This window comes from Vidua macroura, chromosome 2, assembly GCF_024509145.1.
Source record: "Vidua macroura isolate BioBank_ID:100142 chromosome 2, ASM2450914v1, whole genome shotgun sequence".
Lineage (NCBI taxonomy): Eukaryota > Metazoa > Chordata > Aves > Passeriformes > Viduidae > Vidua > Vidua macroura.
Window position 1 is genome coordinate 72840234 of NC_071572.1, and position 17862 is coordinate 72858095.

At 38.5% G+C, this 17862-nt stretch overlaps 1 protein-coding gene across 5 annotated transcripts in view; it reads right to left on the reverse strand.

Moving 5' to 3' along the window:
- MAN1A2 (mannosidase alpha class 1A member 2) overlaps positions 1–17862 on the reverse strand; it is a 143991-nt gene that overhangs the window by 25238 nt on the left and 100891 nt on the right. For all 5 annotated transcript variants that reach the window (XR_008436046.1, XM_053972127.1, XM_053972128.1 and 2 more), the window contains exon 9: positions 2144–2259. Coding sequence is in view for 4 of the 5 variants with exons in the window: in XM_053972127.1 (XP_053828102.1) it covers positions 2144–2259 (116 nt within the window). In the remaining variant the exon portion in view is untranslated. The remainder of the gene's footprint in view (positions 1–2143; positions 2260–17862) is intronic.

The following is a 17862-nucleotide window of genomic DNA, read 5'->3' on the forward strand; positions in this document are numbered from 1 at the left end:
TTAAAAGTCAGAGTTAAATATTTCAACAGTAACCACAATGGAAGCTAGGTATCAACTGCTAAACATCTTTAAACCCACAGGACCCCATAAACTGTATTTTAACCTATTAAAATACACAAATAATGTTTTGAACTAGTAATGAGGAATTTAACAAACCCTGGAAAGCTAAGGAAGTTCAAAAGGACTGAGAAACAGACAATGCTTTATCAATAGTTTAAAAAGTGAATAAAACAATGATATAAAATGAATGATGTGGTTTCAAAAATAAAGGATTGATATGTATATGCTGATATTAGAAATATTAGGGATTTCAAGAATTTTTTGGCATTTTACATAATATTAGTCCTAAACAAATTCAAGGCAGCCCATATGAAGTCGATTAAAAGCTGGCTTGCTAGAACAGTTCAAAATAAAGAAAAAAAAATTGAAAAAAAAATCCTTATCCCATGAAGATAGATACTTTATTCAATACTGGGCAGTATTTCTAACAATGATCTCCAAGAAAAATGCTAGAAAAAAAATTGCAGATGACAAGAATTGATGGAGCTATAGATAATGATAAAGAAAAAGTCAGTTCTGTAAAATCACTGAGAGCAGGTGACAAAACGGGTTTTGCCTGAACAATGTGTTGCAATAGAGATAAGTGTAAGGTCAAATGCTGAGGAATCGGGAATGTAAATCACAGTGGTAGGAAAGCAGTAAATCGAAAAGATTATAGCCAGCTTCAGAATAAAGCAACTGGAAAGTGGATGATGGTTTGAGGCAAAGGTTAAGAGTACAAGCAGAGCTTCTGGCTGGATGAAGAGGATAAAACAAAGAAGGAATCAGTTAGAAGAAGAATCACATTAGAAGAACCATTACAGTGCTGTCTCCATACAGAAGATACTGGAAAATACATAGAAAAAAGATTAAGAAATAATTGAAAATCTATTTTATCTTGTGAGACCAAAAAACGGAAAAGCATTTTTGCTTCAGGAGAGAATGTCTATTGTACATTTGATAGTAACCAACTATACGGTGCAGATAGAGAAGAGAGGAGAGATGTAGATGAAGGAAAAATGTAGAGAAGGAAAAAGTCAAAGCAGCTGGAAGTCAAATGTAATCAAATTCAGGTCAGGAATAAGACATATTACAGCTTCAAAGCAATTTTGTACTAGAACATTCACTATATATCTTGTAAAATGTGAATTTTGAGAATTCCAGGAACAGGTGTTTTGCTTTAGAAGACCGACTGCACTAAAACTAAGCTGTAAAAACTTACATTGAAAGCAACAGGGCATGCACAGAGCCTGGAATACATCAGGCACCAGCCACACATCAGCACTGGAACAAGGCTACACAGTCACTGCTGCTGCTGGTACCACAGCTCACTCAGCTACTCAGCTGAGTACTCTTTATGTGTAAAGAGTACTTTACACATAAAGTACTCAGCTACTCTTTATGTGTCTAAACTGTAGCAGAAGAATGGTGGCACAGTGGGAACCACTATGACAGGCTGCTGAGAGAAGATGGGGAAACTGGGAAAGTAAGAGCTGGACAGCAAAAAGCTCAGAGCCACCACAGAAAGGCCCCCACCCCAAATCCCACTGAACCATCCTGCATTACTGCCCTACTTAGGCAAGCACTTCTTTGTCTGTGACAGGGACTAAGAGCATAGCACAAAAGAACCATAGAAACAGGAATAGATATAAACTACATTTTACAAGGTAAATAGGAATAGAACATGTAAATACCTTAGAAAATAACGCAAAGAATAAAATAATTTGGGACTTAGGTACTAGAATGATGAAGTCTCAACACTGGAAAAAAGTGACTTGCTTGTTCTGCACACATCTCAAGGTTGCTAGACCTCCTTCTAATAAATTAAAGCTTGGGCTTTTACATTGTACCATTTGGGACAAGCTGATTATTTTTAGCACAATAATCTGCATCACATGTATTCCACAATAATACTTTTGAAACTACTCAAAGTGAAAGCTAGTATTATTCATCACTTGATTTCTTAAAACTTACATAATCAAAACAAGCCCTGTGGTTGGTGGTGTTTTTTCTGCCTAGGTTTCTTTTTTTAATTTAATTTGATTTCCTTAAAATCATTAAATATGGTTCCACTGTATTGGAAAACTCAATGAATTATAATCACCTCAATTGCATCGTCGTACATTTTCCTTGCCTCCGTGTCCATCTTGTCTGACATAAGCCAGGCTTTCAATAAATATTCATAAAAACTGTCTCCCAGCCCGCCCACGGATGTGTGATCTGTAGAAGGGAAAAAGGGAAGAAAACAAACAAAAAAAAAAGGTTGAAGTTATTATGCAATAGCACCTTAGATTATTCAAAACATAAAGTTATGTTTTTAAGGCCTACTTCTGTAGAATTATAAACATTTTTAGCCTGCTTAGCAGGAGAAAGCTGCATGGCACTCTTTCCCCTCCAAACTTACATCCTAGGCATAGAACCTTCTGTTCGTGCTCCCTATTGGTCATTCTGCGCAGGCTATCCCTCATATCAAAAATGTACTTTGACCTCTGTTTTTACTTCATTCCAAAGAACCTAATTGTTTTGCTGCTAGGGTTTGGGGGTTTTAGTTTTTGGTTTTTTAAGAGATATGTGAAAAAAGCATGTAGAAAACCTCCTAAGACCTCTGTATCCAGGATGTAACCAGGTCATGTGGCTGGCTACAAGCTGCCATCCATGAACTACCCAGGATCCAATCTTTCCAGCATATTTTTATTTCTTACAGGGTAGTTACTCAGCAGACTAATTAATTCTCTAAACTAAATGTTCTTATTGAAATTATTTTAGTCAAAAGGGAAGCAAGCTGCCTTTGCAGTGTACAACACAAGCCCTGCTCTGTTCCACTGTGCCTGAGCAGCTATGCAGAGCTGTGCCATGTGCCACAGGGTAAGACTGCTTCACTATTAGAATCTACCAGCACATAAACTGAACCTCCTAACACACAGATTTCTTTTCTGTCCCCTTTTTTTTTAATTTTTTTCCCTTGCAGAGGTTGCCTTTCACAAACAGTGTCACCGCTATTCTGTGCTGACAGACCACTTGAGAACTATGTTTCTCTTTGGCTGAACTATCATAGTTCCCCACAAAAAGTCTACTGATGGTCTGGCAGCCTGGCAGCTCCAGTTCCAACCAGGGTATGCACGCACTCGGTACACTCTTCATTCAAAAAGCAGCACACTGAGATTTAATAAGTGACTCCAACCAGCATACACATAACCTTCTCTTTCCTAATGTTACAGCTCTCAAAGCAGTAGAACCAGAACAGTCTTAGACTCCTGAAGCTAGTCGAGGGAAATGCTTAACACCAACATTGTCACAATGCCAGAAATTCACGGCCCTAAGCATGGCTGGTTGAGTCATGCAAGTACCCTTTCACTGGGTGAAGAAAAGATATGACACTTCCTTTTACAAAATACCTCAAAAAATGGTATTATTCACAGTTTTTCTGAGATAGAAGTGCAAAAGAGAGGTTGAGCTCTCCTTCTGTTCTTTTTTCCTCCAAGCACTACCCTACCACAGCATGTCTGCTTGTCTCTGAAGATGTGAGTAGGAGGTTAGAGCTGGTAGATACTGCTATACTAACTCTTCTAAGCTGCCTCTTGGCTCCTCTGCTACTTAAAAATGGATTGCTAAACAAAGGAAAGAGCAAGTTGAGAGCCTGTAGATTTCCCATTTAGTTTCAAGTTGTGAATTTGAAGCAAATGACTTCATGCCCTTCTCTTATACCTCAGAATCTCCTCGACTGCCTTTTCACACCCAGTTACTCAGTGATTATGAGTTTTCATAAGCTCTCTCGCCCTGAGCTATAAGAGGACATTCAGGTCATGAATCACTTTCTTATACAAATGCAAGGGCTGGAAATTACTCCTTCGATTTACAATTACATTCTTAAGTAGAAACAAGGGTCTGTGGTTTTCAGGAAAAAAATTTAAAAACCCACAAACTATCCCAAGACTTCAAAGCTACAGCTCATGCCAGCACTACTCAGGGACTGACTTCACAAGAGACAGTTTAAAACTACTTCTGTTAAGCTGCTGCCTTGTCCCCAGCTGAGCTCTGTCATTTGAGTAAGGGATGATCCTCAGCCACATTTCCTTGACAGATGCACTCAGGTCCCAACAAGGACAAGCTGTTGAACCCTCAGCAGCGTTCTTGTAGTAGCTCCAGCTGGGATTGGGACAGGAAAGAGCAGGAAGATGAGCAGAAAAGGTTCATTTCCTAAACAGAGAAACCCACATTCCAGGTGTCTTTCAAAAGTCAATTATCAGCAACACATCCCATTTCATGACTGCTTCTCTAGGCAGACATTTGAGAACTGTCCTTCTCTTCTGTCAGCAGCCCTTCTCCTTCACATTGCTTCTCATCTTTGCCAAGAGTATAGGGAACACAGACACCAGAAGCATTGAGGGACACAGAACTCAGAGCCATCCCCTAGACAGCCTTCTTTCCACCTACTTTGTGCAGAGAACAGGGCTGCTCAAGCCTCTCCTATTCAGATCCTCCTCCCATTCAGAAGCAGACAAGCACATGGTAACCAACCAAGGCCTTCCAAGGGCCTTCCAATTCCCAGCAGCAGCATTTTCCTTGCTCCTTTTATGCATACCTCACTCCAGCTCTGACCAGCCTAGAGTTTTCAAGGCTCCTCTCTCATTCAGCAGTGGGCTACTCCACTCCCCAGCTGATGGCTTTCACAGCTGGACCAGAGGGAAGACCTGTCAAAAAAGGCAAACGGATCCTGTTCCTTCTCTTCAGCAGCAGGAGAAGGATATATGAAATATTTCTGGTGGGAACATATGATGGCATTTCAGGGGAGCTGGCCGCATCAAGATGCAGCTCTCTTTATGTCGTGTCCCCTCCACATCCACAAAAATAGCCTAAAGGGGATGGAAGTGAAAAGGAGGCCAATTCAGCAGCTGAACTGAGGTTTAAACAATGAGTTTTCCAGCTTCTGCAGCTGCATTAACTGCATTTAACCTGGCAAGGTCTTCTTCAGCTTCTTCAGCTTTTCTGCTAGCATCTGCTAAAGCAGAATTTGCTGCATTTTATAAGAACTATAAGTAGAAATTACTTAAAACACAGTATGTGACAGATTGTAGGTCTTTGACAATTTGCTCTCACCTAGAGCAGAAATGCTAAAGAAATATTTTCCAAGATTCCTTAGCAAATATATAACTGGTGAAGACTGTAGAAATTGGGTCATTGCATATCATTCTCTCCTAAAAGCAAACCTCCCCACCCAAACTTATCAGAAGGCCCATGGTGGTTATCACTTTCTCCTGCTCTTTGAGCTATAGCTCAGATGGATTCAAAGATTTAAGTCAGCTCAACTCAGAATGTTTTGCTCAGAAAAATGTTTTCCACATAAAATTTACTGATGTTTTCACACTAGCCCTAACATTCCATGTCAATCCACAGTACTAAAAACGAATAACTTGTGATTTGAATAACTGAGCAGTTACAATAGCATCTTGACACTGGGTACTCCTCAGTAAACAACTGAGAAAATAAGCATTAAGTACAAGCATTTTGAAATTTTTAAAATGGATTAGTTCTTTCACATATTTGATCTACAAGAATTATTTAATTGGCTCTTTGTCACGTAAAGTTTTTTATTTTGAAGAGCTGTTTTACAGTGAAATCCTTAAGTAGAATTCGTTCCAGAGTAAGACAAATATAGCAAAAAGAACAAAAGTATGATAGCACAACAAATGTGGCTGAAGCCACATGTTCTGTTCAATGTATGCATTTTTAGAACATTCATTCCTTCAAATCAAAACAAAGTTGGGTAATTTTTCCATTCTGCATTTTTCCAAATGTAGGCCCAAATGACTGGGCAAACATGAAAGGATTCCAGTCAAGGATTACTTTGGAATTCTTTTCAAACTGAAAGACACAGTAACTGCAGTTGGAAAGAATACCTTCAACTTTTGCAACCAAAAATAATTACAAGAAACCTGTATTTTTTCTGGTTTGTCACACTTGAAAGCATATTGTGTGCAAACCTGTGCAGTTAGTGTGTCTGTAAGGATTCTTCTTCCCAAAAAGGGACAAATAAAACCTTAATAGAAAGAAAATATTTCAAGTTCATAGCAACATTTTTGCTCAGCTACTACATTTACATCCAGTTAAATATTGGCATTTTTCTTCTTAATAAACAGCACTAACTGTGAACAAAAACCCCCTCAATGAACAACACACCAGTCAATCTCAGCGCAATACTTTAATGAGTTTTTAATGTATTGATAAAAGATCTATACTCAGTAACATATTGTGTCTCAGCTAATATGCCGAAAACCAGATCTACCTCTTTCCCACAGACTGAGAGGGGGACCTTCTTTTAAAACCTCATACCATCATTATCTAATATTCCTAAAGATAGTTTCATTCCAAATGATCTTATTGGTATCAGCAACCCATGAGCTCACTGCTGACACAATCTCCCAGACAAGAAACAGGACAGCACTAAACCACAACGCCAGGCAGGAGGTCAGACAGGGCGCACACAGTCTTGCTGAAATGCCACTGGACCTCAGCCCCAGAGAGGAGGGAGGGTCTGCAGAGCTCTGGTGATTTGTTCTTTGTAAGTGAAACTGTTTCTTTGCAAATCTGGGGAGACAAATAAACAGTTTTTTACCACAAACAGCTCCTCAAAGCTTAGGCAACAAGGTTCCCCCTTCTCAGTGAGGCACTGAGATGGATCTGGCTGTTCTTTCTCTTCAGAACTAATTTTTGGGGACGGTTGTAGATACCAGAGATACCAGGATACCAATGCATTTACACAGCTCATCCCCATTTGTCATCCCCAGACCTACCTAATATCTGTAAATAACTTCCTCCACAGCAAACCAATTTCCACATGAACGACAGTGGTTCCTAAGAATACAGTTATGGCCACAGACTGCAAGTTACCAACATGTGCCACTTCCTTTTGTTTACAGGGAAAGTTTGGTTCAGTGAGCAATAGCATGTTTCCCACAACAACTGACAGTCCCGTAAAGATAACATTAATAATGAAGCCTGTTCTAATAAAGGTCTACCTGCTCTCTAGAGCAAACTTAAGATGTGCAAATTATTTTTAAGCAGATGGCTTTAAGTAGTTAACAGCAGCTTAATGAGGCAAATTAAAAACAGTTCATGATTTGCTAAACCCTCTCTGCTTTGTGCCTTAATTGTTCAATTGTCATTTCTTGGCAAGGAGCAAGAATAAATAAAGAAGCCAGGCATTGTATTAAAGGCAGCACCTCATGCCAGAACTGATGCTGCAGTCCCAACACCTGAGGGTGAGGCTTCCTGCTAGCCAGGAGCAGAGGGGAGGGAGCCATTGCCCCTCCCTGACCCCAGGGCACCTCTGCCCTAGGCAGAAAGCTTCTGCATGGCTTACTGCACACAGAATAAATAAAATGAAATACAATACTGAGCAGAGGTATGTTCAGCATGCCCAGGCTGCCCTGCTGGAAAGCAAGACGGTGAGATAACATTGGAGCAGCAGTGCAGAAGCACAAACAGCTGGAGATGAGGATTAACCATGCCCACAGTATTTTTAATTCACAAATTGTAAATACAACCCTGATTCAATATTTTAAACTAGAGACAGAGGGAGAACAACCAAGCAAAAAATTACTAATTTGGCTATTTGTAAACTCAAATCTCGGAACTGTACTCATTACTTTTGAAATTAAAATAAAGCAAAACTCACTAAAACCTGTGCTATACTCAGCAGACTGTAAACGCCAAGATAAACAAACCACTGATTCATTTCAACCAAGAGCAGTAGTACAGAATCACTTTGCAACAAAGAGGGAAGCAATAAAAAGAGAGGCTGATCTTCCTCAAGGATCACAAACTTACACAGTGCTATTGTAATATGTCAGAGAAGGAGTTCAAGAGTGGAAAAGTTAAGTGACCAGGAGGGGGTAGCAAAGTGATTAAGCTAATACTGACTTTCATTAAGAAATCCACATACCCTACCATCATTAGTTGTTCTGGCCTGCACCAACTGGTCTTAGACTGCAGGAGCCCTCTTTCTCTGTGCAGGAAACTTCCAAAGAATTGTTTTTCTGTTTGTCTTCAGGCTGGCTCTGATTAAATTTCAGTTCAATCTTTACTTCATGTAGTTGGACTTACTGCTTCTCAGCTGCTCTAAATAGGTGCAAGCTCCCATTTTAATCCTTTAATCCAGAAAGCTGAGGCCCTGGAAATTGCAGCTGCTGCCATTCACAGCAGAAATTCAACCTAAGGATGTCATAAGCCATAGTGGTTGGCTTAGAAGTGCAAACACTTGTAAATTAACTGCAGCAAAGGCAGCCCTGGCAAAGGAGATGCAGGTGCAATTTACAGTCAAATATAAACTATGTATTACTAAGGAACACATCACTAGCATAAGAAGTTTTCTGAAAACATTCAGAGTCTCATGTAACAGAACCACATTTGAAGAATATAAGTTAAGCATTTATCAGTTGGGAGGTAGCTGAACAGCCACTGCTTCCCATTCTACTGTCAGGTGCCACAACAGAATCCAGCAACATGAAACACCTCACTCAGCTCCTATCGACCTGGGGGTGCGTGAGCATGCCTGCTCAGCACACACAGCTCTGGAGAATGGAGCAGCTGAACTCTAAAAACTTCAGATGGAGAAACTAGATGAGAATATTTTAACAAGGCTTGGAAAAATATGGATGGTTCTTGAGTTCCTTAACTGTACTCTTTGAAAAAACAAACTTTAATCTGAGTAGAATCACGTTCCATTTCTAGTTTGATTTAGAGATGGCTAAAGCATTTCTGTCAAAGTTGTTTAAAGAAACCCCAAGAGAACAGCTTGAGGCAGACAGAATATTCCAGTTGGAAGAACTAAAGTCTGGCAGCTACAAGAAACTGAAAACACAATCATTTAATGGAAAGTATTAAGCAATCTTAATTATAAGTGCGACCAATTTCTCATATAATAAAATTAAGCAAAATTACTTCCTAGATCTGTAGGGACTGCCAAACTAAAGACTAAAAACAGTTAAACTTGCACAATTCAAGTGTGTCCAAAGACAATAGAAATACTTTGAAACAGACCAGCAAGTATAAGGAGCCAACTAACATACATATTTAGGTAACTAATGTTCTTAGAATCAAAACACTTTTTCAGACTGAATGTAATTTATGATTCTGTAATGACAAGGGAGTATCCTAATTTGCTATCTTACAACAGACTGTACTTTCACTCTCAGGAATTCACAGCTGGAACAAATGTGGGTTTTTTTGGGGTGTTTTTTTTGTTTTTTTTTTTTTTGTTTTGTTTTTTTTTTTTTGTTTTGTTTTTTTTGTGGTTTTTTTTTGTTTGTTTTTTTTTTTGTTTGTTTTTTTGGTTTTTTTGGGTTTTTTTTGGTTTTTTTTTTTTTTTTTTCAAACTTTTCTGAAACATCAAAACATTCCAGCTATTATTTATAATTCTGGAAAGATTTAGGTCATCACTCAGAAGACATGTTCAAGAATTAAACACCAATCAACTAAATACATCAAGTCCACATACTAAAATTAGAAACACATTAAATCCTTATGTCAGTGTGTTTATTGAGAAACCTTCTATCACCTGAAGTTATCTTTTCAAGGTTATTACACTCACCCACAGAGCCACCCAAATGAAGCACATCTGCCTCTCAGCCAAGTTTAGAGTCACTGTAAATCCCAACTGGGTGGGCAGCTTTAATGAAGCCTCTGGGATTTGCAGTGGATTGATGGGAAGTCAAGTCACATGCATGCTTGTTTCTGATGACTTTTTTCAATTGACAAGGTGGCTGTGAAAGAGCTAAAAGGGGTAACATCACCTACTGCAAACAATACTGCTGTAGGTACGCAGCCAAAACGCAACCAGTCCCTTCTGAATAAGTTCATTTATAGGGGGATTAACAAGTTCTTAAGGTCATTACACCCTTTAGTTTATTCACCTTAATCTTCCTTGAAGATCTGGATTCTCCTCTTGAACATTATAAACAAGAACATGGGAGAGGGAAACCTTTATTAGATCAAATCTAGTCCAACACTCATCTGTACCAAATCAGCTGGCAAAACCACTGTCAAAAACGTTGTATCAAGACATGGCAGTTTATATATTTACACGTTTATATATCTATATGTCCCACATGGAAGCTGATAGTCAAAAGTGATTCTGAGGAGCAAGGAAAGACATTCCCTGAGTTTTATGTACTTTTGGATTATACCACATGCAATATAAATCCAGACTACTCTGACGGTTTCTTTCTCCCAAACTTCAGTCTATGTAGCTCTTATTTTTCTTCTCATGACAGATGCCTGAAACGGCACGCGCAGCCACCTGAAGTTTGGATCACTCTGTAAGTGCTGGGAATTTCTGTTGATTATAAGACTTTCAGTCCATGCTCTGTGACTGAGACTGAGCTACCACACCATATGTGGACTGCATTCATCACCACCCCTCTCTTACTTGACTATTTATGTCTTACAGAACCATATCTGCAAGATACACAGATCTTCAAGTCGAGATAGTATTTTAGCTTGCTACTACAAGGACAGTCCAACTTCCAGTGGAACTTCAGGATTAAAAGAAGCCATTGGTAAGATACATTCAATGTTCTCTGAACAGAACTATAGACCCTCTCTTCTCAATGTCACCAAACTGGAAATGTTTCTCACGTGACCACCAGCAGGTCATCTCCTCACAGAACTCAGAATATGAAGTCTCACATACTGAAGACAGAATAAAAAGAAACAGATGTCAGATGTAACAACAGATGTGTCATCCAAATTTACCAATCATCTAGAGAGCATCGATAAAAACACTTAAGTGCACAGCCTCCAACACATTACAGAGAAGGAATAAAATAAATCCAAGAAAGTTTAATAAGACTGTAATAAGTTTGTAACTGGACTTTGATAGGCTTCCCTTTCATAAGAAACTAGCAAGTCAAGAATGGCTCAAAAATGCAGCTTTAGGCATAAAATTATCAAAGAAATAATGAGATTCCACAGGAAATCAAACTCTAAAAACTCACAGAGGTGTCAAAGGATAACTTTTTACACCCCAATCATTTTAAGTTAATGTCTTCAAAGTCATCAGTGTAAACTCTAAAAAATATCAGGCAGTACTCTAAACATGCCAGATGTCATTAATACAGATTAATTTACTGAATTCACAGTAAATGACAAAGATGAGAAAGACAAATGGAAAAGCAGCTGTGGGAGAAATCACAAATTCTAGATATTGATACACTCCCCACCAAGATCATGCTCTAAAAGTACAGCTTGGTGGTACAGCAAAATGAAATATTCATCTCTTTGCCTAGCAATGTATGCAAGCATTCTCATAACCCAAAGTTATACCATAGCCAAATCCTCTCTTTAGGAATTATTTATAGACACTCCTTTTCAAATGCATAATTCATATACATGTTTGACCTTCCAATAACACTAGAATCTTTAACACACTAAACAAAGGTTTTATTTGTTCACCTTTTTCAGCATCTTGCTCAACAGACCAGCAAAGTGTCTTAACCTTGTAGTCTTATAAAAGCATATTCCCTGTAATGCACAGTTCTGTTGTATTTAATTAAAATAAAGTTTTAACAGATTATCTTGCTATTGGCTTCTAATGAATAAACAAATTTGAATGCAGCTTTTTTTTGGAACACAGCTAATTACATTTGTACATGGTTGCAAAGCAAAAGTGCAAGGGGAATTCCCCAGCAGAGAATACACAGATTGTCTTCTATTCAAAACACATACATGTTCCTATGGACAGAACAACACAAAATAAATTGGAGAGTAAAATTAAGGACACCTGCCAAGATAGCAGAAGAAATTAAACTGCAAAGAACTACCCCCACCTCCTCATATGCAACAGCATGTCTACTACTGAAAGTCTAGAAATAATGCAGTAATTTTATTTGTTCATAATGTAATAAACTGAAAACAGATTTCAAATAGAAAAACCTCTGTAAATAAATGCTTACACCAATGTCCAAACTAACTATCTCATAGATCACATATTTCCAGTTCTATAAATTATGTTCCAAACCGGAATTTAAAAAAGAAATTTACTTGTTAAATCAAATAAATGTGAAAAAATGTAGTCAGGTTGGGAACTACTCTACATGTACTTTTACAATATGCAATTATGTTACTTCTGTACCATTTCTATTTGAGAGAGAAAATCTTTTCCTTATGCTGAAGGGGAAAAATAATCATTTGTGAGTTAAAGTATTAGAAATTATTATTCTGTAAGTCCAAATAGAAAGTAGTTATCTGATCAGTTTTGGAAAATACTTTGGAACATACAAGGCTTACTTGACCCAATTCCCTTTGCTTCCTTTAAGGTTACAGATGTTTTGCCAGAACTTGACATTACATTTCACAGTTTTATTTTTCCTGACTCATGGCATTGCTAGTTTCTTTAAAGAAGGTACAGGTATTAATAGACATAATTTAAGATACTCCTTGTGCTAAGTGAGGGTAAATAAATAGGGGTAAGAGAGAGAATGTATAATATCCTCACAGTTAAAGATTATGAGCAGCTTCAGCTGGCAAAGACAGGTTTTTCAATACTAGCATCTTTGCATTATCTCTAACTACACTATCAACCTGTTAATTTATTCCACAATTATATTTTTATCTGAAATATGTATCTGCAGTATTTATTTAATCTTTTCAAAGACTACTTCATTCTTCAGTATTATTCACTTCACCTTGCCATCTGCAAGGGTTTTCATCTCCCAGAGGCAGGTGTAAAGACTGAAAAGGTTTCTTGCTTAATTTTAAAAATGAAAGGCCTAATAAGTGATAAATAAATCAGGATCTGGATTTCTATCTCTGTAGGACCCTTGAAAGGTTGCATTTTAGAGAGCCACTCTCCCTATGGATCAGGTAGAGCTCACACTGTCAGGGCAATACCCTTCAGCTGACACGCTGATTTTTCTCAGTGTTCGCATGCTCACAAGGGGATGCGCAGAGTGCGTCAGCACCTTCTTCATCAAAAAGGGTCTGCAGATCATAGAGGCTGGGAGAGCTAGGTGGCAGGGATCAGAGGCTGATGGTGGGTCCCGGGGCCCTAGCAACTGAAAACACCTGGGTGTGTTTGTTTTTCCCAGTGAATTTAATCCTGAGTGCATGTTCATTAGCAAACTCCCAGCTGGACAGCAGGAGACCTGCATCTGAAAAGACCCAAGCTCTGTGCTGATGGCTGCACAGGTCCAGGGTGCAAGCACGGGTACTGGACTGAGAGCCTCTGCTAATATCTGAAGGGTCCATGAGCATGAGGATACTTGTGAAGGGTGCAAGCCTGTGCATCTATTTGACAGTGAACATAAGGAGGAGGATCAAAGCCTGGCTAGCTGTGGGCAGGAGAGTTGTGGCAGGACTACACGGGGATGCTGCAAAGGCAGGGCTGTTGGTGGCTCTCTGTGTGGGCAGCTGTATCAGTGTCCTCTTAATGCACCTCTAAAATATGTCCTGACTGCAAATGGGAACTTCAGCAGTCACATCCATCAGACAGGGATGGAGAGACTTGAACCTGGCTCACCTTCAAGAGCTGGGAAGGAGGAATCCCCAAGTCTTGGAGTCTATTAAATACAGTGGATTTCTTACCATCTTTAACCATGTTTTATGTGGTAAGCACATTTCTCTCTCTCTCAGGATTTTTCATAGAGGTACACAGAGAGAAAGAAAGAGAAAACAATTTCTATTTCTGCTCCTTGTTTTTCCTATGTGGAATGTGTTTGGAGAATTGTTTAACTGGGGTGATTGCTTGATTGGATTCTGGCAAGGATTGTTTGAGCCTGATGGCCAATCGGATCCACCCGTGTCTGGACTCTCGCAAACAGGGTCATGAGGCGTTAGTAAGTTAGATATGGTAGTTAGAAAAGTAGGTATGTAGTTTTAGTATCTTCCTTTATATAGTATATCAATGTATTATAGCATAGTTATAATAAAGAAATCATTCAGCCTTCTGAACTGGAGTTGGACATCATCATTTCTTCCCACTAGGTTCGCCTGCATTTTACAGTAGTTATATACATTAACATCAAATTTATTTTCACTGTTCCTTTAAATTCTGAAAAATAAATATAGACAGATGGTGCTGTGTATTTGATACAATATCATATCACAAATTAAAATATATAGGATGCGTTGCTCATGGTTTGTCTATTACCTGCAAGAGTTTAAATGAAGCAGTTTGCTTAATTACTTTGCTCAGCCCAAGGGCATTAGCCTCAAACCAGCTGTACAGGCAGGCATAAAAAACCTGGGATCTTCACCCAGTATTTCCATTTAAATGACAGTAATTTGAAGTTTTTTTCCAATGTTTGAAAATTGCACCATTTTAAAAGAAGTGTAAATCTAACACAAATAAATTAAATCGACAGATGTGCCCTTTAAAATTAGAAGTGCTTCGTTTAATTTAAGCAGCTACTGTTGAAAATTAAAGACCACCTGAAGAAAATGCAGTATGCATATCCATAAAGATATTTGCTTAAGTTTATTTGAAGGCCAGTCTACAGCACAACAAACTGGGAAATAGAGGATGTAAACTTCTCCCATTCAGCCACCTGGGCTGCACCTCTACCTACTATGTAGTAACAGGTGCAGGAAGCTCCAAGAAAGTGAGAACATCACCAGAGGGGGCTAAGGTAGTGTAACAGGCTAAACACCTGTGTCAATCTTCTTATTGTCTTTAAAGTATAGCTATCACTTTGACATGGAAGACACCATTTAAATTTAGTACATTTAATACTCTTACCACACGTGATCAATATCACACTGTCAATGAGTCCTTATAAAGACGATGACAGAGTGTCCCCCACTGGACTTTTAACCTGGACTACTTGCAAGTCTGAGTAAGGGGCTTGTTTTCTATAAGGAGACATGAATAAAGCAGCAGAGAATAGACTGCAGCCTGAATGTTCATCCCATCAGCATTTGGTGGTGACAAATTTGGTGTCTGCTGCTACATTCCTAATAGCAATGCTCAGCTTATGCACTGTAAATTCACATGCTAGCTTGCTTCACAGTAACTTGTTAATGTGCCCACATATCACTAAGGTGAAATAAACATACAAGATTAACACAGAATTACATTTCTGCTTATTTTCTTGCATATAGAAGCCATATTTGGCCTAAACCCCAAGTTTAATTAAACTGACAACTCTCTTAGTAACCAATCCAGGTAATTCCATAGGTAGTCCAGATGCAGGAAATGAGATTTGATGTTAAGAGTAATTAGAGTTCCCCTTCAATAACATTCTTACTTGCAAGAGATGTTGGAACCAGAACAAATCAAGTAGTTTCTTTTTGGTGTTGGAAAGCAAAAAGGAAGAATGACCAATTTACAGAAATGTACAAATATGATGTGCATACCCTGACTTGGCAAAAACATGCAGATTTGGCATTTCTTTTGTTATTGCCCTTCTAGTTAGTATTCTCATCTAACATGTTTGCAAATGCAAACTAAATTTTTTTAACATATTTTAATCTTTTAAGAAATCACTTTTCTTCAGTACCAATCAATTTCCGTAATTTTGAAATCCCAGCTTTTTAATCAACTTTCTGTTACATCTGCTTAGGAGGCTTCTCTAGAAAGCACTGTTACTGCTTTTGAAAATAATCTAAATTCAAAGTTCTGATGCTCACACCAATCCAACTACTCACCATGTGTAAACTAAAAACTAACAAAGTCAACTGAAGGTTAATGAGAGAGGTTAGAAAATCCTTCCTGACAGCTAGTTTCTTTTCAGTCTTACAGAAACTGAAACCCCAAAGCAGAAGTATTGTAAATAACTTGTTCCTACTGGACCATCACCCTAGCCCATAAGTAAAAATGGAATCTGTCAACATTCCTGTAGGCATTGTAGCTCTGCCTTCTAGCAAATGCCCCAGTGAGCTGACAAATACTGAGTTGAACCCATTCAAAAGATGACTGTCACGACCTCCATGCTGCAATAATACCTGCACATTATAAGCTTAACCCCAAATATTTAGCTATCATTTTCCTCCTCCTGGGTATAATGAAGCCCCTTGCTGCTACACAGCATTAAGTGTCCAGTTGCATTACAAAGCATTTGCATTGGAAAGGACAGGGATTTAGCAATGACCAATAAGCCATTCACCCAGCCATTTTTAGGACTGGGGTTTACAGCATTCAAGTGGAAAAAAATCATGGGATGAAGAAGCAGTAGTCCCTGCTCAGTCCTCTCTGCTGCGGCTTCAGACCCTGGCTGCTGCTGCTTCATTGAGGCAGGCCGTAAAAAAAAAGAAGTAATCTGTCACCCTTCTTCAAGGGCTACGTCAAGTGCATTAAATGCAAATGAAAATATACATTAATTAAATTGTAAGCATTTCAAAGACATGCCTATAGATTAATGCCACACTGACATAATGATTTGACTCATCTCTGTAACTTGTTAAGAACCTGGAAGCAATGGTCACATCCTTCTTGATGAAATCATTATCACTAATTGACTGCTAAGTTACTTCACTGGTTATAACTGTTCAGGCATTTGTAACAGACACGTTGACTGGTTTGAATGAAAGCGCACGTCTTTATAAGCTCCAGCAGACAAGTGAAAAAGATGGTCTGCACATCTCAGGGCAGTGTCCCCAACACATCATTCCCAGCAGTGAAACTGCAGAACATGCTATTTATACTGAGATCAAAAGGCCTGCACTCTGATAAATCAAACCCCAGGACAAATGACTCACTGGACCCTGCACCTCACATCAGAAGGATGTCGACAAGGTTACAGCATATCACATACACCGCTCCCCTTCTGCTAACCCAAGAAGAGCACAGACCACATTTTGAGCACACATTTAAACAAGGCAAACCAGATAAGACACAGCAGCATGGCCTGATCTATGGAGGCTAAGATAGAAATATTCTGAGGCACAGAAAAACCCCGTAACAACTGCTGAAAGACCCTTACAAAAGATAGCTCGTCACCATTCATGAACCCTGGATATGCAAAGAAGACTGGGGGGGCAGCGTACCTTTGGTTAAAACCCACAAAATTAGGGTGTGCCTAGGCTCCTAGTGGAAACAGCTCTGAGAAGGTATCAAAATACTCTAATAAGTATTAAGGTAGAAGGTACCAAGAACTTTCCACAAGGTTTTGTTTGCAAGTAGAGATGGATCCAGTTTACAGCCCTATGGGGCCACACCAAAGCCACAGAAAATGATGCTTCCCTTTTCTCCCACAATCTTGCAACAGGAATTTCCTTTAAATATTCAAGTTTACTTATCAGCTTGTTGGAACAAAATTAAACAAAACAGCAATACTTCCAGAAGGGTACAATTTTTCTTCTATTCAAATACTGTAAATTTTTTCTTTAAAAAAATAAATTAAAAGCAAAGGCAAAATATAACTGCTGAGAAAACGTGACCTAAATTAATTCTTCCACTATATATCTTGTCTAATACTAAGAATCAAGTGGTAGTAATAGCATTAATTGGTCTGACTGCTAAGTTCCCATCACCACTGATGTTATTACTACTTTGAATAAAGGTACTCACCACTAGAATGAAGAGTACTGAAACAGAAAATAAACCCATTTCTAGAAAGATGCTATATTGCAGCTATGTCCCATAGTTCTTCAGCAGTGCATTTAGGTATGTATTTATGCTGATTTATTTTATCTATTTCACACCCTCGTGTCTTAGTTGGAATACTGTACAGATTAACAAACAAACTAACTAGAATTGAACCAAAAAAAGTCTGAGCAGAGAAAAAAATGATGAAAGGATGAAAGAAAGAAAAAAAAAAGAAAGAAAAGCAACACTAGAAAGGTCAGCGTGAAGTTACTTGTATCTAGGCAAATAAAGTGCTTCGAAAT